Source organism: Pseudorasbora parva, chromosome 2, assembly GCF_024679245.1.
Source record: "Pseudorasbora parva isolate DD20220531a chromosome 2, ASM2467924v1, whole genome shotgun sequence".
NCBI classification, from domain to species: domain Eukaryota; kingdom Metazoa; phylum Chordata; class Actinopteri; order Cypriniformes; family Gobionidae; genus Pseudorasbora; species Pseudorasbora parva.
This window is the reverse complement of record NC_090173.1, coordinates 26,570,990-26,592,651: the sequence shown is the minus strand read 5'-3', so window position 1 is coordinate 26,592,651 and position 21,662 is coordinate 26,570,990. Positions and strand designations below refer to the sequence as shown.

Genomic DNA, 21,662 nt, shown 5'->3' with positions numbered 1-21,662 from the left:
TTTATTTAGTGAACTATTCCTTTAATACAAGGCATATTTATAAAGAGAGTTTACTTTGCTTTGGTTTTCTGTTTCATCATTATTTCAAATTCTCAAATTAAGTGCATGCATTTACGCATCCACTTTCCCATTAAAAATGAGCAGTTAATGTTTAATGCTCATGAAAGGCCAATGAACTTTCTCTTTAAATAAATCTCTTGGCTTTATAATCAAACAGTCAGTTTCTCAGAGTAACCAACAGCTTTATTTCACATGGGATTTGTTTCTGCAAAACATATTCCATGTTAAATTATTTAATCATGATAATTAATTGTGGAGAGAAAAAAAATACAGTGACATTTACAATTATACAGTTACTCCATTATTTTAGAGCTATCGTGGAAAACATGAATAGAGCAGAATCAAGAGCAGAATTTAAAGAACAAAATGCTGAAGATTGTTATTAATGGCACATCCTTTGTATAAGCTGTGACATTTCTCACATAGAGCTTGATATACTTGAACTTCAAAGACCATAATGTTGCATTATGGAATACGAACAAAGAAAAAGTAAATGCAAATAAAAATCCTGTTTTTGCCTCGAACATAAAGATTTATTCTCAGTCCTCCTGAGTCAGTGCTCTCCGCAAGTGCAAACATTTGAAAGTATAAACATCATTACTGCAAAGCTAACAAACAGCTGGACGTCTAATCAAAGAACCTTGACGAAAGGTCAATGCGCAATGTCCAATGTGGGGTCTCTCTCTATCTATCTCTTTTTAACCTTTAGAGCAAAATGGCTGGGGTAATGACTAGCTAGACAGAGAGAGATAAACACTCAGTAATTACCAAATCGCGTAAAGGCGGATGAGATTCATTTAGGAAGAATGACCTTTAAATACCCATTGAAACATATTCACTTAATTCTGTTCCACTGGGTCTGAGATAAAAAAATCCCCCTACAGGGCAACTATACAGGGGCTTTAATTGCAGGGACACCTTGTAAATGCCAGTCCTGACTTCTCTAACCTCGGTTTTTGATTTCCACATTCAAATGTGTGGTCAGATGTTGCGGTAGCTGAACATATACAGTGCCGTGACATACACTACTGTTCAAAAATGTGTTCTCGGTATATGAATTTGGAACGTTTTTGAGAGAAGTCTCACCAGGGCTGCACATATTTGATCAAAAATATACAACAGAAAATGTGCGCAATTTAATCATAACCATTTTCTATTGTAATATTTTAATTTCATTTACTTTGCATATTAGAAATCATTCTAATATGATGATTTGCTGCTCAAGAAACATTAATGATTATTATCGATGTTAAAAACAGCTGTGCTGCTTAATATTTTTCTTGAATCCATGCTAAAAAAAATAAATCAGGATTCTTTTTTAAATAGAACGTTCAAAAGAACAGAATTAATTAAATATGTAGTAACATTATAAATGTATTTACTGTCAATTTTGATCAATTTAATGCATCTTTGTTGAATAAAAGTATTAATTTCTTTAATAAAAAAAAAAAACTTGAGTGGCAAGGTATATCACAGATAACTGAAGAACCGCATCAAGGACACAGAGAGCTTTCTCATCAGGAATTCATTGTACAATAAAGAGGATATACATAGTGCAGTGCATATATAATAGTATACACACTATACAGTGAGAGAGGGTGGGCAGATACACAAAGTGGGAAACAAACTGACTGACAGACGTTTAAAAAGTAGTTACACAATGAAAAAACATTTCCGTTTGAAGCGCGACCTTACATGATGACACAACAGATCAGTGAATTGAACAAAATTATAAATATCTGTATATATGTGCATGTATGGGATGGGTTTCTCTGTATATAAAATTTCCCATTTAACCGTTACAATTATAATCCTGCTGGCTCTGTTAAAGATTTGCTTTCTATCCAACTTAGCTCAATAAACATCATATGGAGGACACTGTAATATGGTGAAATATCACATTAAGTCATCTGCGTAAAGTATATATATATCTCCTTCCATTCACTTCCTGAAGACATCCAATAAAAGAGTGAAATATTTTCCAGCAACATTAAAATACAGTATACCACATTCATTTAAACCAGAAGCTAAAAGTGACCTGCATGCACAAACTTGTTTTACAATTTATCATCTGACCATAAATGACAATTCTGTCAAAATCCAGATTTGAAGATCATGCAGAGTTTTGGTAGCTTTAAAGTACTGCTTATCAATACTACTGTAAAGTTTATTCCCCTTCACACTCATTTCAAACGATCAACATAAAGAGTGGGGGGAAAAAATCACTGCCCCTATGCTATGCTAACAGTTCAAAATACGTTTCATGTTTGCTAACACCAGTGGAAAGGCTTTTCCTATTCCAAAAAATAATAATAATGACGGCTACTATACAGTCATAGCCGAATATTTGCAATTAAACATGTTTAATTTAACCTTTAAAACTAAGGTCAAAAAAGCTAAAAACTCCAGCGTTAATGGCCTCGAATGCCTCATGCTCTTGTAATAAAAGGCACAAAAAAAAAAAAAATCTGTAAGAATGAGTTTAGTATAGTATCCTCAATGTTGAAATGAGGATGAAAAATGATCTTTTAACTTTAAGTTTGGCTCAGAGAGAAAGGGGCTCTAGCACCTAAGCACTTTATGTACATTACTTTTCTCTATGTAAAAAAACAAAACAAAAAACAATGTTGGAAAACTAAGCATTTCGGCAGGTGTCCATATCTGAGACTGTCGTGGCTGCAAACCCTTCTCTCATAGGTGATTGATGATCAGAGCTCAACTCCATGTCCAGAGTGAGGGATTCTGGGGAGGGAACGGAAACACTATTAAACAGAATTATTATGAGACCTTAATGTCTGAAGAAGAAAAAAAATCATATTGTATGCATTCACGCCATGTCGCAATTACCATAATTACGAAATTTCAACCTGTAAGCGTTCACATCCTCGTAAAGCACGTCATTGCAACTTGTAGGCTGAGAGTTTTCAGAGAGCTCCTACTTGAGTCATGTGGCCAGTGCAAATTTATTTAGGCTTTGACCGTGTAAAAACGTATCATTTCCAGTCCGAAGACACCAACAGCTCTCACTTGTCATCTCGAAATCATGGTAATTGCAACACTGCGTTAACACAGCACACATCATAGCTGTTGAAATTAGTCATGTGACTCACCGAGAGGTCCTGGATTGGCCTCCGCGGCTTCATTGTGCATGAGAGAGTCGAGTGTACGAGGGGACATCGGGAACAAATCACTTGTGTTGCCAGAGTTAGTCCTGCAAAAGAAAGGCAGTGCGCATTAGATTTGACACACAAGCTACAAATGAACATGCATTACTTCTATCATTACAGTTAACCTTCACTCCAATATTTACATCATAAACACAACTTACCAAAACCCACACTCAAAGTCACACACATGAGCATCACTTGCGTAATAGTTCACCCAAAAATGAAAAAAAGAACAGTGAAGAAAGATATTTTGAGACTGGATGGAAATGGATGTCTTTTTGTCCATCCGATGTCATGGGTTTGGAACCACATTAGGGTGAGCAAATTATGGGATTTTCATTTTAAGGTGAACTATACCTTTAAGAGACAATTCAACTGATTCCACACAGTGCATTGAAAATATATATTACTACATAGTTCGTACTGTGATGTAATGTGAATCTGGAGTCATAGTTGTTGCTCGTCCACTTTTATTTCCTTGTCACCTGAGCCATAAAAGCTACCGTACTGACATTACATTTTTTGCCATTCGTGTTTGCAAAAAACAAACAAAAATCTTTGTGAGAATACGTGGCTACTTTAGAATGGTCATTGATAGAGGAACATGCTTTATGCATTTTAGTTTTTTATAATTAGCTGAATTTACTGAATAAATATTGCCATACTGTATAGCATAGCCTACTTAAAATCTGACCTCGACTATGGTGTTTTGCTCGGATGCCCATTAAATCATTAAGTCTTAACCTGGGGAATGATTTGCCAGAGGGCAAAGTTCAACCATGCCTATTTGTTAACTCTCCAAACAGCTCAAATGGGCGGTTTGTTTTGGTAAAGCTGCATTTCTACACTATTTCCTGCTTGTGTTGAGACGAGAGAGTCTGTACTAAAAACACTAGCAGATACAGAAGTCTGATCCAACGGCAAAGGAAAAGGCAAGCGTTTATACTTGTGGGTAAGTGGCTACGAACTCACAAATGATACATAAAACTAATCAAATGATACAAATGTGTCAAACTTTAGTATTTTAAGACTACTCAAGACATTGTTTGCATTAATTTTGGTTTAACCAGTGTAATACAAAACATTAGAATGTAAAATGTCTTTGATGCATCTATATACCTGTCCTGAGTTCACAGGCTGCCCAAGAACATTTTTACTCTTAAAAACATTAGGCACATATTGTATTTAAAAAAAGAGCTACATTCTGCTCATGTTGTAAGTCTAAGAAAATCTATAATAATTGATGTTAGGGAGCTTTACAGTAATTTTGCAGAGCACTAAACCATTGTAAATGGACTGCATATTGTAGCCATATTAGCCTTATCATGCCAATACCATTCCCAGGACCGATCTGGAGAAATCACTGTCCAAAATAAAAGAGCACTCTGATAAGCCAAGAACTTGTTTTTATTCCTGAATCACCAAAAATCCTGACTACCTTACAGCATCCTAAGCACCCATTTATTAAATTCAAATTCATTTGTTGAGATTTTGGCTGTTTCTTTAAGTCTTTCAAAATATGAATTTGGTAAAAACATGTTGTTTTGACAACAAACCAAAAGAAATACCTATTCTGACAAAACAAACTGTGAATAAACTGGATGCTGATCACAAAATAGTGCGGATAATATTCTTGCAGATGCTAAAGTTTGGTTAGCGTGATCCAGTTAGCCTCTACTACACCATCTGCAAAATGTCTTTCTCCATTGACAGCCATTCGGAAGTAGCAGTGTATTTAAAACCAACTTTTTTTGCAAGCAAAACATAAATCACAAACTATATAATTATTTTTAAACAATATGCTAAAACTGCATATCTCCGTATATGTACTGCAGGAACAAAGCCACAGATATTATAGACCTCACTGGTTTAAAAATACAGAATGATGTGTGTATAAACAGTGACAACAGTTATGAGTGGATGTGCTATCTAGTGAGGTCAGTTGTGTGGTTGTTGCTCAGTATTCTTGTCTTCTCTCTCCCCCTATCTTGCCACATCCAGGTTGGGCAATGCCTCCCACGAGACCATTCTCAATGTCTATTAACAGTTTCACCAATATTTTGGGTTGAAATAGTGTTATCATCATATTTGGGATACTGCTTCCATAATAAGGGTCACATGTGTGACTTGAGTTTTCATCAGAAAATGTACTCCACATTGTTTAACATATTAAGGGACCAAACCATTTATACATTACATAAAACACAACACTCATTCATAGCACTCTCCTCTAAGGGGGAAAAAGAGAAAACCAGAAGATGGGGAAAATCAACTTTTTTTTCTTAAATGTGAAAGGAATTGACATACTGATACAGAAAAGTTAGCTTGTGACCTTAGAAATGAATAAAAAAATCCCTTGTCTAAAGAAGAACAAGCTCACCAACACAAAACTGAGATTCAGAGACATGGTCAAATGCCTTTTAACTTTTACAAACGTTCCAGTGACACCAAGACCTTGTTATAAAGGGATGAAGTGAGTAAACAGAAACCCTTGGTCAAGCTCTAGAGATGTTAAAAGGAATGGTCTATGTTAGCAGATGACTACAGGAGTGTGTTTGACCACAAGCGTTCACGTCTCATACACACACATAGTGCAGCTCCCTAGTGCCTACCCAGGGAAGCCGTTCCCAAGCAGCTCACTGTCCGGGAAGTCCATGAAGACAGAAGGACACCTATGGAGAGAGGTCAGTTTATAGCCTGCCTAACACACATAAACACGCGTACATACATGACCTCCAGTAAATCCATCCCCTCTACAAAGACAGAAAGCATTTGTGATTCAAGCAAGACTGAGTTTGAAGCAGCTTTTATTCCATCCAGATGCTTTTCTTGTAGCCAAACACGTTCCCTAATATGTCATGTACAGTTTAAAGTGTTACAGTTTATATACCATGTCCATTAACCATTGTTGTTCTCATTATCCTACCGTCAACAACAAAAAATAAAACATTCAAAAATCTGGTGTTGTTTCAGAGGCAGAGCAAAATTTATATCTTGAAAAGCTAATATAAATATAAGAATATGAAAGATTATAAAAAGACAAACTTTTTTTAGAATATTCTGCTTGGAAAAACAAGGAATAGTTAAAAATTATTTTCAGGAGTGTATATTTAAGTAAATAACGTCAATTTTTATTTCATGGTAACAGTGGACATTTATGTCTACCTTATGATGTTTTGTTTTAAGAGATTCGGATGCTTTCTTTCTCTTTTAAATGTATTCAATTTAAAAACTAAGTAATGAAATCACATTACCCAACAATTCACCTCAAGTTATGTGTGCTTAATACATGTAAATGACAAAAGTAGGCCTGAACCTCTTTTAATTAGCTGTATTGTTGATCATGTGCTTTTTAAAGCATGGTTTCTCTCTCTTTCTGTCTTCTTGTGCAAGATTGTGGTTTAAAGGATGGTGTGAAGAGTCCTTGGAGGATTCAGTAGTGGCTACATCCCTGATCCATGTTGTAAAGAAAACTGAGAGGAGTACTTTGCATGTGCTCCTGCCTGAAGAGTCACCAGAGATTTCCAAGTTTACAAGAGGACAGAGAGAGAAAACAGAGACTACAGCAAGATCAATCATTCACACACATACTGAGGTGAGGAAGAATGGAGAGCTACTTACGGGGTGACGCAGATGAACTTGGTCTTCAGGTAGGGTTGAATTACTGAAAGAACAACAATCGCTGTGTTAAGCAGAGTGAATAGGACTCTTTGATGAATAGGAAAATACAGTATTAGTAATATAATTTTTTTTTTACCAATCTTAAAGTCTTAACTTTCTCTTGTGATCAATTGAATGTGTCCTTGCTGAATAAAAGTGTTAATTTCCATACAAAAAATGGTATGCTACCATGAAAAAAATTGTGTTTTTTCATTCTCTCTTCTCTTATTCTTATACAATTCCCTCAGAAGGAGAAAGTTTCTGGTAAACCACACCCTTTTCGGTGCACTTCCAATACAAAAATAGTCTCCCAAGATAAATTAGAATGAAATGAGAGATACTTTGCTAAGCAAAAGACGGATGTTATTCTAAGCCAGAATGAATTCAATTCCCGCAAAGGACACTCACCACATCCAGGATCAGGGAATTCTGTATCAGGCTGGGCCTCTGGGCGGCAGTACTTGCCAAACGCCTCCTCTTTGGGGATATCGGGGTAGAGATAGACCAGCGGTGAGACAAGGATGTTGGTGGCATCCATGATCTTGTAGCCCATGATGATCTCAGCGAAAGACATGCTGTTGAGCTGCTGCTTAGTGTACGGTTCAACTGACTGGATCTGGGTCTTACCTGCACATACATACAGAAGAAGAAATGCATCACATATTCCATCTACGGTTGTCATGACACTAAAATAAAGGGTTATAAATAACAATACAAAACTTTTTTTTTTAATTCAACATGTACATGGAAATGCATTCACCATTGATGTCCTTCTCAACCCAGGTGAAGGTAATTCCTCCCTCTTTGCTGCTTTCACTGAAGCGCAGCAGGAATGTCCCAGGAGGCTTTGGGCTAAGGATTGCTCTCTCTCTTTCTTTACTGATGAAGCCCATAATATACCTGATACACACAAGAGCTTGATGTAATCACCCAAGCAGTGATTGATATAATGAACTATAAATACCCCATGGATGCACATAAGTGCAGCAGGAGTTCTCACCCTTCATTCCATAGAGCCAAAATATATTTCTTCACTAGGTCAATAATGTTGTCTAGCCACACCCAGAATGAGAAACCTTTTCCTGCCATGTTCTCCTGCAAATCACAAAGAGAAACAGAAAAACAATGGTTACAGAAATATGATCAGAAACTAGATCAGTTGGTGTGATTTGCACTAAAATGAAATCAAGACAAGGAACAAAGAAACATACTTTGCAGAACTTGGCCCAAGTGATTTGGCAACCGGAGTAATTTACACATGGACCTACACAAAATCAGAAATGCACAATTAAACAGAGATGCACAAACAGTGTTAACTAAAGTTGACTTTTTTGTGAATTTTTAAATTCACAAGTTCACCCTTTCATACATTTCATACTTTTGTTAAAATGACAAATTATATTATAAGCATAATGATTTAAGAGAAAAGTAATTTTTTTTGGTGTGAAATTCCTCCAACATACACTCACCTAAAGGATTATTAGGAACACTAATACTTTGTTTGACCCCCTTTCGCCTTCAGAACTGCCTTAATTCTACGTGGCATTGATTCAACAAGGTGCTGAAAGCATTCTTTAGAAATGTTGGCCCATATTGATAGGATAGCATCTTGCAGTTGATGGAGATTTGTGGGATGCACATCCAGGGCACGAAGCTCCTGTTCCACCACATCCCAAAGATGCTCTATTGGGTTGAGATCTGGTGACTGTGGGGCCATTTTAGTACAGTGAACTCATTGTCATGTTCAAGAAACCAATTTGAAATGATTTGAGCTTTGTGACATGATGCATTATCCTGCTGGAAGTAGCCATCAGAGGATGGGTACATGGTGGTCATAAAGGGATGGACATGTTCAGAAACAATGCTCAGGTAGGCCGTGGCATTTAAACGATGCCCAATTGGCACTAAAGGGCCTAAAGTGTGCCAAGAAAACATCCCCCACACCATTACACCACCTCCAGCCTGCCCAGTGGTAACAAGACATGATGGATCCATGTTCTCATTCTGTTCACGCCAAATTCTGACTCTACCATCTGAATGTCTCAACAGAAATCGAGACTCATCAGACCAGGCAACATTTTTCCAGTCTTCAACTGTCCAATTTTGGTGAGCTTGTGCAAATCTTAGCCTCTTTTTCCTATTTGTAGTGGAGCTGAGGGATACCCGGTGGGGTCTTCTGCTGTTGTAGCCCATCCACCTCAAGGTTGTGCGTGTTGTGGCTTCACAAATGCTTTGCTGCTCGGTTGTAACGAGTAGTTATTTCAGTCAAAGTTGATCTTCTATCAGCTTGAATCAGTCGGCCCATTCCCCTCTGACCTCTAGCATCAACAAGGCATTATCGCCCACAGGACTGCTGCATTCTGGATGCTTTTCTCTTTTCACACCATTCTTTGTAAACCCTAGAAATGGTTGTGTGTGAAAATCCCAGTAACTGAGCAGATTGTGAAATACTCAGACTGGCCCGTCTGGCACCAACAACCATGCCACGCTCAAAATTGCTTAAATCTCCTTTCTTTTCCATTCTGACATTCAGTTTGGAGTTCAGGAGATTGTCTTGACCAGGACCTCACCCCTAAATACATTGAAGCAACTGCCATGTGATTGGTTTTATATAATTGCATTAATGAGAAATTAACTAGGTGTTCCTAATAATCCTTTAGGTGAGTGTATTTATTTATTGTTTATTTCCAGGTTAAAAAAATAAACAAAACAGATATTAAATACCTTTGAACTCCACTGTATATAACATAACATGCATACCCAAAAGTTTTTCTGCAAGTGTGGTGAGCTGTTCAATGGTAAGTCCTCTTTTGGTTGTGGATGAAAATTGCCAGCTGAGCACCTCAGCCACCTGATCCCATGTTCCCACTGGAGGTTTGGTGAAGAAATTCACATTCTGTGAAAAAAGGGGGGTAAAGAAAAGGACTCTTAGTAGCTTAGACAGAATAAGCTCTTGTGTTAACAGTTAATATATCTTGCTGTGGCTCCATTTCAAACCTTGGGATGGTTGGTCAACATGTTGTACCACAGGATGGACGCCCATGCATTTGGCATTTGACAGATATTAGAAATGACCACCACTGGGAGAGAATGTGTCTGAACAGAGATAAAGACATTTATTTATAATTTAGAATAACAAATCCTGATATATTTTGTACTGCATGTTCTGTTAGAAATCTGATAAGTGCAAATAGAGACCTGAGTTTGAATAATTATTAATCAAACAGAGCTGAACGGCCTAATTATCTTGTTTAATTAGCCTGCTGTGTGTGTTGGTATTTTACGTGACCCTGTTGTGTCCATCCACAGAAAAATAATGGTTTTGCGTGTACTCTTATCAGCTCATAATAGGCATCTAGGCAGCGCTGTGTGTGGTTATGGATTTAATAAGTGACAGATTACCCAAGGACACGCTGCCTGGTTACATATTCATATCCTCCTACTGCTAGTACCATGACAACAGCCTATTACAATGACCTTAATGGCTTTCAATACGCTGAATCAATCATCAGTAGCAGTGTGATGAACTTAATCGGGTTTAATAATATTATCATTGATTTGATATACAGCTCAACGGGACTTTGTGACAGGAATCATGTCACGACATGTTGGACATTTTATTTTACTTAAAGGGTTAATTCACCCTCAAATTTTGTCATTAATTACTTACCCTCATGTCGTTCGACACTCGTAAGACCTCGGTTCATCTTCAGAACACATATGAAGATATTTTTGTTGAAATCTGATGGCTCAGAAAGGCCTTCATTAACACCAATGTCATTTCCTCTCTCAAGACCCATAAGATTAAGATTCATAAAAGGCACTAAAGACGTCGTCTATTACAAAGCCCATCTTATTACAGTGGCTCTACAATAATTTTATGAAGCAACAAGATTCGTTTTGTGCGCAAAAAAATAACTACATAACGACTTATATAGCGATGGTCCGATTTCAAAACAAAGCTTCAAACCGTTATGAATCAGTGTATCGAGTCAGTGGTTTGGATCGCCAATGTGATTTCAGCAGTTTGGTGGTTTGACACGCGATCCAAATCATGAATCAATACCATGATAAATACGCTGATTCATTAAGCTCTGAGGTTTCAGAAAGAAGTGTTTTGAAATTGGCCCATCATTATATAAGTTGTTATTTAGGGGTTCTTTTGCGCACAAAAACTATTCTTGTCGCTTCATAAAATGATTGTAGAGCCACTGTAGTGATATGGGCTTTGTAACGACGTCTTTAGTGCCTTTTATGAATCTTGAGAGAGGAAATTACATTGGTGTCAATGAAGATTTCTTTCAACAAAAATATCTTCATTTGTGTTCCAAAGATGAACGGAGGTCTCACGGGTGTTGAACGATATTAGGGTAAGTAATTAATGACAAAATTTTACTTTTTGGGTGAACTAACCCTTTAAAATCGTGAAAGAGTCATTTTTAGATGAACTAATCAAGTGCTGCTGCTGCCAGAAGTATTTGTGTGTAGGTTTTCACCTCAAGGTCGATCTTTAGTCCCTGGTGGTAGACCTCTGTCTCGAATGTGATCAGGTGAAGTTCCTCAGTAACTATCAGAGAGGCCTGTAGTTCAGAGGGCAAATGTTAGGTGCTTACATTGACTTTGTCAAAATTAAATAAATTTAAATAAACTGCGACATTATGCTAATTATATAAAGCCTTACGTCACTGTTGGTTCGGCCTCCGTTGCCGCATCTCTGCTCTCGTAGAGTCTGAAAGACGGAAGAAGAAGTCAGGACTACAATGCATTTCAAGCAACCTACAGTCAACAGCTGATCTAGTCTTATTGAAGCTTGTACGGCATATTCAAAGAAATTTTGTTGAGGCACTTTATGTCCCAGGAGTTGATTCTTATGAAAGAGGATATTTCAACTTTGACTATCTAAAAAAAAACATAAATAAACCATCAATTGGATCCTGGATAATAAATAAACCATTTTTTGGAGTGTGAAAATGATTTTGTCTTGATCGATTTTACATAAACTAGAGAAACTTTAAAGGGATAGTTCACTTTAAAATGAAAATTCTGTCATCCTTTACTCAGCCTCAAGTTGTTTCAAACCTGTGTGAAATTTCTTTCTTCAGCTGAATACAAGGGAAGATATTTTGAAGAATGTCAGAAACCAAACAGTTAACTGGAGCCATTGACTAGTATTTTGTTTTCCTACTATGGAAGTCAATGGCTCCAGTTAACTGTTTGGTTTCTGACATTCTTCAAAATATCTTCCCTTGTGTGGGTCTCCCTTTAAGAGTGCTTAAAGGGAGTTTAACTTTGTTTCAACGGGCCAACAGTTGTGCACAGTTGAAGAAACTGAAAATCCAGCAAAAAATACGGTTTTGGAATAAGATTGGTGTATTAGCTAAGCTTACCAGATGTTTGAATTCTGCTGACAGGCTGCCATTGTTGGATTCCTCCATGTTCATAACTTTAGTGTTGGTGCCAAGGATGTTGAACTTGCGTGAACTGGTGGGGAAAAAGCAGAGGACTCTGTAATGCAACAGCTTGCAGGTACATGCAAGATTTAATTTCACCACATTTCCCTGTCACTGTACCAATAGATAAAATATAGAACTGAAACTTCTACAAAATAGCTGAAATATTTATTTATAAATATGAACTGTTTACTTAAAACATGCTTATTAACCATGAATAATTGCCAAAAACTATACAATTGTATATAACTACAAATAACCATGTGACAATGGTGAGAAATGGCATTATTTTTTAACCACAGAACTTACCCTCGAATGGCTGCCACGTCACCTGACTCCCTGCAGAGCATAGGTGGAAAAAAATTAAAACCGGCATGTAAAAATACAACTCGGAGTCATTATGTCTGATGTCATAGACAGGAAGTGGGACGTACTTGTCAATACACACTTTGATTTTCAGCTGGTAATTCAGCTCTGGGAATTTCACAAGTAACCTGAAAGAGAGGAGGGAGGCGGGGGGTTCACAACTTGCGTCTAGACTTACTTCCTCTGTGTGACTCACCTCTGTGTTTACCCACCTGACTTTAGTGGTGAACTGAACTCCTGTTTTGATGACAAGTGGTCGGTCAGGGTGCATGGGCATACAAGGCTGCCTCTCAACAACAAATGCACTGCAATTAGACAAGCGTACAACAGGAGACATCATTGATCAGATCCTGTTTCAATTGTGTTCAAAATTTGAACATGAACAACACAAGTGGGTGACTTCAAACCTCTTCATAAGGTTGCGGAACAAGTCTACGATCTTCTCCTCCAGAGCAGGACGGTGCTGAATAATTGGATCTCCTTTGTACGAGACCTTCTGTTGAAGCTCCTCCAGTTTCTTGATCTGCTGCCTTATCTGCAGCTGTGACTCAGCCAAAGAGGTGATCCTGAAAGACAGAGATTGAAAAGAAGGAATCAAAAAAAGGTGGCATTCAAAATTCGAAAGCAGGTGACATGTATTTGTGACGTGTACCATGTCTCTAAGCGGTCCAGGCAGATGTTCGGTGGTCCTCCGATGCAAGCGATCTGCTGTCTCCTCTTCCAGTCGGCAAGTTCTTCATCTGTCAGATTCTTCTGCACAAAGTCCATGGCAGACAGTAGCCCTGCCATCTCAGTCACTATTTGCTGAGAAACAGAGAGCCTACGTTTGAACTTTTGACACATTTGTAAAAGTTTCTGATCATTATTTTCAAGATTTCAAAAGTCAACGCTGTATTCTGAGTCTTGTGATCTGTTCTGGATAGTGATTTACTATATCTCACCCTCCTCAGCTGATCCAGAGCGCTCAGCATCTGCTCCAGCTGAGACATCTTCTGCCTAGTGGCTGCTGCCTGGCTGTTTCCATTCAGGTCCTGGGACAACTCTGCACAGTGACATATATTTTAGGTGACTTTGTCAGTGATTAAGGCTAGTTAAGAGATTTGGGACATTGTGTGCTCATCATACCTCCAGCACTCTTAAGAGTTTTGTAGTTGAAGTCAAAGTCATCTTGCAGATTTTCCAACATCTTCATCTTCTGCTCCATGTCCTGTATGGTAAGAGTAAGGCAGCTGAATGAGTGAGAGGTTAACTAAATATGTGACCCTCATTTTGTGCTCAGGGCCATATGTTGTTTCAATATGTTTCAATATTTTTCAAACTGGGGCAACAAGGGGGAGACAGAGAGTTCTTGTTATATCTCAGAGTGAAGAAATGAAGCAAAAAATTCACCTGATTTTAAAATGATCACAGTTTCATTATGCTTTCTAACGATTAGTTGAAAAATAGTGAGATTAAATCATAATTATTTTATTTTATTCTATCTACTTATCTATTCAAGTTTATATTATTAACAGTAGTCTAATGGTGAATATCAAAATAAAGTATCAACTTAATAGAATATAAATATTTTCCAGTGAATATAAATCAGTCTTTATATTTTATACTATTTAGATGCCTTATTATTTTAGGAAGGGAATCCCTTGCCAGGGATTATCATATTTGAGGGTCCGTTTGAAAACCCCTTTTCAAAATGACTACTTATAGAATGCTGTTACAAAAATGATTTGTGTGTCCTTTTGGACAGATGAAAAAGGGATGCATGTGTAATTAAAAATTGTGAATGAGACAAACCAATGATTTTTTTAATTAAAGTGAAATTGTATGTACCAACCTGTACCCTTTTCCTGATGTCCTGCAGGTTGTGTTCCAGAATTTGCTGTTTTTCTGTCACCACAGTGCCTGTGGGATGGGCAACCTGGCCATCCTTCAGAAGAGAAAGAAATTGGAGAAACAGAAATCTGAATATGCCCTTACAAAGCACAATCCATTTCCAAGCACATTATGTGTACTATTACTGTGTGTTTGACTGGAAAAGTCCTGAAAACTGGTCTGGTGGAAAAAGAAATATGGATACTGTGTGCATTTTAATTATGAATTTATTTATAAATGTAATCCAGATGGAAAGTTTAATTAAGTCCACAAATTTTCAATCTTTGAAATTGATTGATTTACTATAGAAGCAACAAATATGAAATGTCACCCATGAGTAAATGTAAGTAAGTGTGCATGTGTCTACCTGCTGCACAGTGGTGGCTGTCTGGAGCAAACGCTGCTCTTCCCACAGGCAGCGGGCCACGATGCGGGCGATCTCCATGGGCTTTTCCAGATACTTGCTCTGCAGGTGCTGTTTGATGCGCCGCAGGTTGTGTTGGTACAGCACGTTGTTCTCCTGCAGGAAGCGGCTGTATTGCTGATCAATCTCACCCAGCAGGTTATGGAATACAAGCGTTGCGTGAGACTCCTTGTTGGCTGCATACGCCCTGTGGCGGACAGGAGAAAACAGCTCATGTGATCGGTAATGCACAGCTTCCTCCATTCCATTTATGCACTTAATAATTAGACGTGCCATTATCTATAGAACAAGCAACATTATACAGTACGGTATGTTCCAGTAAATAAAAACAAAAACAAAGCTTGGGTATTATTTCTGCTTGATAACCCATCGCAAAAGTAAGTCTTTTGAAGCATGTACAACTTCATACTAGGGTTTTGGTTAGTGGACGGCCAATACGGCTTTAATGTATATTTATATATCATTACAATCCGATGCTAACCAAAGCTTTATTCAGAATAGTGAGTGTTTTGAAAGTCCTGTGTAGCTTGCCATCATCATCAGACACATGATCTCACTTGCTCTGCTGTTACTCAGCAAAAATTCCAAACTACCGACCTCATCCAGCAGAAAAGAAACACGTCATCACTCTATCCATTACGCATTAGCAATAGCAAGGGATTAAAAAAAATCATGAGGATAATATCCTACAAACAAAAAAGCAATACTTTTGCTGAGCAGATATAGATATAAAATGTCTAAAAGCTTGTTCAGTTGCTGTACATTTTGCCAATTTATCATTTGCCTGAATAATAATATTCAGTAAGGTGCCTAAGATAAACAATATGACAATATCATATCATTATATTTTATATATCATTTGATTTTAAGCTATTTGTATATGTTGTGATGCAGTTATTTGCTGGAAATTTGATCAACTAGATATCTATTAAATAGCCATGTGGTAATGTGTTGTTATTTTTTTATCCGGTAAATTAAATAATTAAAATGGGAGTTGCTTTACTTAATTTTTTCCCTCCTGACTTTCACAAACTAAAACGGGTAAAATTATTCATACAAGTCAGATTATTTGTTTTATATTTCATTAATCTCATTTAAATAACATAAAACATGTATCCGTCTATTCTGGTATAAAAGATACATCAAAATCTATTTTCTCAAGCGTCAAATGTACCATCATACCACCCAGCCACATATTTGCCACACTCTTTAGCTGCTCTTTTACAACTACAAATTGAATGAGATCACTTAACGCGTGAGAACTGTTTATCTAATACGGTTGGTTTACAAGCAGAACAAATCACCACCAGTCTTTGACCTGAAGCTATAATGTGTTTTTATAAATAAATTACTTCCTTCATTATACTACTAAAGTTTGCCCTTTTGTCTAATCAAAAAAACAATCTATTCAGAAAGTTCTACGACACTGCCAGTAATGCCATTAACATGCCGAGGGCTATTTGTGTTGTTGTGTGTTTACTTCAATAACTAAAGAAATAGAGTGCATGAGATGGCCATGTGAAGGACAATTACTTTGACTATGGTTGGACTCCAACTAAAAGCACTGAAATTTTCCAAAAAAGAAAGAGACAACATTATTAATCTATTAAAATAAAAAGCACTATGCATTAAAGCAGCGCTTCCTAACTGGAGTGTGACAGGTTTGAGTGGGTTGTGAAATCTAGTCGCTAGTCAAAGAAACAACAACAGTGTTTTTTTGATGTGCTTAAATGCAGTTGAGTCTTCTGTAACATGCAGTTTATAAGTAAAGTGTGCCTGAGAAAAACGCATTGCCCTGATTCAGTGTATGTGGTAAGATTAAATGTTATCAGGCTATATGTCATAATAATTATTCTAATTATTCTTAATCTTTCCTGTCCTGCTATACAGTATAACTTGCTCTACATGTGAACTCACAAATAGGCACATGCTGAATATCACTTAATTTTAGAGCAAATAAAATTACAACCATGCAACATCATAGTTGCATCATCATTTAGTAATTCATGAAATGACCAAAAAGTACCAATAAATTACATTAATAAGTTCTGTGTTAGGTGGGACGCACCATTTACCATGGTAACTGTAGTTTCCATAATCTTAACCCACAATACCACTTTATGATATTTTCTACATTTGTGAGGACTGTGGTTAGCCTGACAAGCCAGACCCACATCAAGATCTTTGGTCTGGAAACTCACCATTGACAGGGCTCAGTCCGAGGGGCGGGATAAACGGTTGTCTTTCAAACTCCCTCTGCACGCGATAGGATAGCGCTACACCAACCAGAGCAACGAAGGTGAAGCCGAGCTAGTTGACAAATTAAACTTTCGCCGTATCCGGTCGGCAAAACTCTGAACACATCTTCCCTTCTTAAGAATGACTTCAGCGCCGTTCTTTGTTCTTTTCTCAGAGAAAAGAACTCCAAATCTTCCAGAATCGGCCAAAGCTGATTCATTCCCCAACTTCTTTGTTTACAAGTAGCACGCGGAACCGCCGCAACTCTGCCGCCATCATATTAAACCCCGCCCACCGACTCTTTACACGATGTGATTGGCCTGACCAGAGTTTGGTTTTTCCAGCTTACAAGTCTATGGAGAATTGACGACACTCGCTGCAAATTAAATTTGCTGCCGCTATGAGTGCGTTTAGATTTCTAGGCTAGACTGTGGTGGCTCATACCAACTTACTAGTTTTATTGTATTATGAAAAGCATCATCAGAGAAGAGACTGGAGGGGGAGGGAAAGTTATGTTGATTAAAGACTACAAAGGCACGTGAATTTTTTTTAAATGATGCGCAGAGATAAATAATTTATAATAAACACTGCAATAATCCATTAAAAAAAGAATAGTCAATTTTGATTTCAAGGTGACTTTGAAGGGATACATCATATCACTGACACTTAATATACCACAACTCAAAGGTTCTCTAAGTGCAATGCTGTCCCTGTAGACTGGGTAATTTGATTTTGCCCTGCAGCTCAGTCTGGAAGCCTACATTCTTGTAGGCTGCAGATAAAGTACATTCTTCTGCTTCTGTTACACTTTTGAGGGGAACCAATCACAGACTGGCTTATCCACCTGGCAGATTTAACATGATGACGGATAAAGAAGTGATGGGTCGTTGCCAGTTGATCACGCCTCTTGTGGTTTGATTGGTTGAAGGACTATCCAATTGTGTACAGAGTCATTTGAATAAAGCTCATTTATCACGCTTCTTGTGCAGTAAAAAATACAGAGCAGACTCCCCAGACCAATGTTCAATCTGAAATTGAGCTTGGTATGGTGATAGCCAGACAACTGTCCCTGTGGATTGCTTAGAGGTATTGAAAAAGGGTAAGGGATAATACACTAGTTCAGTACCTTAAATACACTGACACAAGTTTCTTTACTATCTTTACTCTCTATTTAAAGATATAGGGTATGATAGAGAGACTAATGGGGAGATGAAAACGGACACTGGTCATTTCAGTGTGACCTTTTATAGACACAGAACAACAGAATCATAAAGAAGCCATTCACGCTGATGCTGTGAGAAAACTCTGAGAACAAAAATGGCACTGGTTCATGGTTTTCACAGAAGACATTCCAGAATCACTTTACGGGCAGAGGCGTGACATCACCACAGATGACCAACATTCTGAGAATAAGGAAGTTGTAGAAAACTCAGAAGTGAAGAACAGTTGGCTCGGGTGTATCTTCAGCAGGATTCTTTATTAAAAACCATGCTGTTTGGCCCTGCAGTCATCAAAGTCGAACTAAGGGAGCTTTACATTGTATTTTATAGGCATCCAATGGGCTTTCTTAAGGTTGTTGACACAATACTCAAGGGTGACAACTTAAGATAAAAAGTAACAAAGGAAGAATGCTGAATGTAAACTCCAGTAGACATATCCTAAACGGGGCCAGAGATAGGCATAAGCAGGATTTATAAATCAGAATTGAATGTTTTTTTTATTTATTTTTATATTTAATTAAAAACTATTTTGGTGTCATAACCTTCTCTATTACAAAACAAGGATATATGGGTCAAAAACAAGAAAAACGATAACTATTTTATTAATTCTTGTGAAAATTGAATCATTGAATTCATTAAATCGAATCAAAATCTAAGCCTTCTTGTGTATTGTAATCGAATCATATTGAGACATCTTTATCGATACCCAGCCCTAATGATAATCTGGAATGCAGTGTACAGTTAGTTAGACTGTAGTTCTCAATTTTTCATGGGATGTTATGTCAGGAAATATGCTCAGCAAATCTAAAACAGATACTTAAATTCGTATTATCACAAAGTGCACTTCCAAACACGATATTTAGGAGTGTGAGCAACTGATTAAAATTATTTAAATGGCTTTAAAATCACTCTACATTTTATTTGACCTCATGATGTAATCTAAATGTCTCATCCTGATCTGCAGACCCCTCCGCTTTAATTTTTGAGTGTAACGCTCACTTCTCAAAAATCAAATTAATATTCCCATCCCCATCAAAATCTTTTTTTTGTTCCGTTTTTGCTAATTCATTACACTCAGATGTCACTGACAACACGGAAGAAAAAAACTGTTGCTTTTTCAGTTTCATCACAACTTTAAAAATACACAAAAACAATGAAAACAAATGTTAAACCTTATCTCTTATATCATATCCTGTCTACTGCTGGCAACTCACCAGTCCTGGCTCTCAATCCAGGGGGCCAGGAACTGCCGCAGCTCCATGGGGAAGCTGTCACTGTAGAGGTGATACAGCTGCTCCAGATAACGTGTCTCCAACTGCTGTAACTGATTCCACTGGGCCATGTTGACCTGCAGGACAGAAAGAGAGAGGGAACTGTGAACTCGTTTGACACAAAGAAGACAAACAAAACTGGTCCGTTCAGCTTGTTAAGATTTTCCCCCCTTGTTGCTTCCTCATAAACCGTTCAAAACAAAGGCGAACTGAGAAAGTGAAAGTACCTCAACTGTTGAAAACAGACATAAATAGCACATAATATTATGGTCTGCAGTATTGAAAACTCTTTCTATATGCAGTTAAATTCACAAAAAGAATACCTAGTAGACAAATGTTTGGACGAGTTTTTGCTAGCGACCCAGTCTTACCAACAACAGAACAACACCAGAGATGTCAAGGAAGCGAAGGGTGCCTGTTACCAGCGTGTCAAGGCCACAGAAATCAGTGGCTGTTGATCGTAAAGCAGCAAGAGCATCCGTTCAAAGAGGAAAACCTCAAAAGCCTACGGACGCCGTTCTCTCTTCATTACCTCAGTATACTGTGGAACACACATTCGACAGTTTACCACATCCACACCCACATGCAAGAGGTTTGTGCTGACAAACAGACTAAAAAAGACCAGTGCTGGCACACAACACTCTTTCTTTATCTCTCAGGTTTGCAAACTGAAGGATAGAGTGAAAAAGGACACAAGAAAAGGGAAATGCATCCTCAAGTCCGAGCTCGAAAAAGACCTCATGCAAGATTTTCTTTATTTCACTTCTCTTTTGACTAACCTCATTTAAACACTGAGCTGTAAATTAGCCTAACAAGACCTGTATCTTAAATTCATCATTTACATTAAGTATATAAAACACCAACCTTAAATTACATCTATATATTTAATAAATGATAAATAATAAATACATTCTAATCAAATGTTAAAATGTACACAGTTTATTCATAATTAGTGTATATATTACATAAACTCATTCTTTATACAGTATGTTTAATATAAATTACTAAAGAGACTATTAAACGTATAACAAAAAAGGGTAAATAAGTCTAAATCATAACTGAAATAAAACAAACTCACATTGTCATCCACAAAACGAACTGCAACTTTGCTCGCCATGTCTACCTGCTGTGTGCCCAACAGGGAAGTGAACTACTTTATTCATACACAGGTGAAACTATAAGTGTATGAGGTGGAGGGCTGGACTTGGACTTAGATATGTTGAAAGCATCGCTATCTAGGTCAACTAATCCACTGAATTTGCAATATAGTTGGATATGGTTGGATAGACTAATTTATGATTCTCTAGGTTACCAGAAGCATTTATGACCATTATAAGGTCATTTTACTATATGAACAATCATTAAACTATGAAGTTAAAAATTACAAAACACTAGTCTCACTATCATGTCATTCGATAGATCTCAATAATCACAGTCGCTGCGTTTACATGCACACCTTTTCTTTCAATCTGAATGAATTCATTCTGATCGGTGAATCTGAGCGTAGTGTTTACATGATGCTAAATAAAGTGATTCATTTGATGTGGGCATTCTATGTCACAAGCTTCAAATTCGAATAGATTTTTTTATTTGCCATTACAGCAACATTTTTAATGTATACAATTTATTTTAATTAATTTATCTATCACATAACTAATTCTTTAGAGTATATCTTTAATATAAATTACTAAAGAGAATATATACCTTATAACAAAAAGGGTAAATAAGTCTAAATCATAACTGAACTAAAGCAAACTCATATTGTTATCCACAAAACAAACTGCAACTTTGCTCGCCATGTCTACCTGCTGTGTGCGCAACAGGGAAGTGAACTACTTTATTCATACAAAGGTGAAGCTAAAGAGGAGGGTTGGACTTGGAATTAGGTGTATAGGAATACACAAATTAGGCATTGAACAGACCAATTAACAATGATG

General features: G+C 37.2%; 1 protein-coding gene and 2 long non-coding RNA genes across 7 annotated transcripts in view; 2 read left to right on the top strand and 1 right to left on the bottom strand.

Annotated features, from left to right (window-relative positions):
• Positions 1–1,570: 1,570 nt before the first annotated feature.
• Positions 1,571–21,662, bottom strand: part of stat3 (signal transducer and activator of transcription 3 (acute-phase response factor)) — a 39,697-nt gene continuing 19,605 nt past the window's right edge. The window contains exons 1-24 of one of the 5 annotated variants that reach the window (XM_067414008.1): positions 20,804–20,875; positions 19,669–19,802; positions 14,940–15,183; positions 14,535–14,627; positions 13,829–13,910; positions 13,645–13,745; positions 13,356–13,507; positions 13,111–13,269; positions 12,916–13,008; positions 12,772–12,831; positions 12,647–12,676; positions 12,275–12,368; positions 11,569–11,616; positions 11,384–11,467; positions 9,885–9,983; positions 9,648–9,783; positions 8,099–8,151; positions 7,888–7,982; positions 7,648–7,787; positions 7,296–7,514; positions 6,849–6,891; positions 5,840–5,899; positions 3,171–3,271; positions 1,571–2,802 (exon numbers count right to left, since the gene is read on the bottom strand). In XM_067414008.1, the coding sequence (XP_067270109.1) occupies positions 2,696–2,802; positions 3,171–3,271; positions 5,840–5,899; positions 6,849–6,891; positions 7,296–7,514; positions 7,648–7,787; positions 7,888–7,982; positions 8,099–8,151; positions 9,648–9,783; positions 9,885–9,983; positions 11,384–11,467; positions 11,569–11,616; positions 12,275–12,368; positions 12,647–12,676; positions 12,772–12,831; positions 12,916–13,008; positions 13,111–13,269; positions 13,356–13,507; positions 13,645–13,745; positions 13,829–13,910; positions 14,535–14,627; positions 14,940–15,183; positions 19,669–19,802; positions 20,804–20,842 (2,466 nt within the window). In that variant the 5' untranslated portion in view covers positions 20,843–20,875 and the 3' untranslated portion in view covers positions 1,571–2,695. Of the gene's footprint in view, positions 2,803–3,170; positions 3,272–5,839; positions 5,900–6,017; positions 6,731–6,848; positions 6,892–7,295; positions 7,515–7,647; positions 7,788–7,887; positions 7,983–8,098; positions 8,152–9,647; positions 9,784–9,884; positions 9,984–11,383; positions 11,468–11,568; positions 11,617–12,274; positions 12,369–12,646; positions 12,677–12,771; positions 12,832–12,915; positions 13,009–13,110; positions 13,270–13,355; positions 13,508–13,644; positions 13,746–13,828; positions 13,911–14,534; positions 14,628–14,939; positions 15,184–19,668; positions 19,803–20,096; positions 20,244–20,803; positions 20,877–21,662 lie in introns of those variants that run through there. The other 4 variants (XM_067414027.1, XM_067414017.1, XM_067414037.1 and 1 more) reach the window with 4 other exon arrangements.
• On the top strand, positions 3,280–6,842 carry LOC137038982 (uncharacterized). Its single transcript, XR_010897577.1, has 3 exons — positions 3,280–4,179; positions 5,229–5,911; positions 6,621–6,842. It is a non-coding gene; the product is annotated as an uncharacterized lncRNA (long non-coding RNA).
• LOC137038986 (uncharacterized) lies at positions 13,313–14,853 on the top strand. The gene is made up of 3 exons (XR_010897578.1): positions 13,313–13,430; positions 13,654–13,768; positions 14,562–14,853. It is a non-coding gene; the product is annotated as an uncharacterized lncRNA (long non-coding RNA).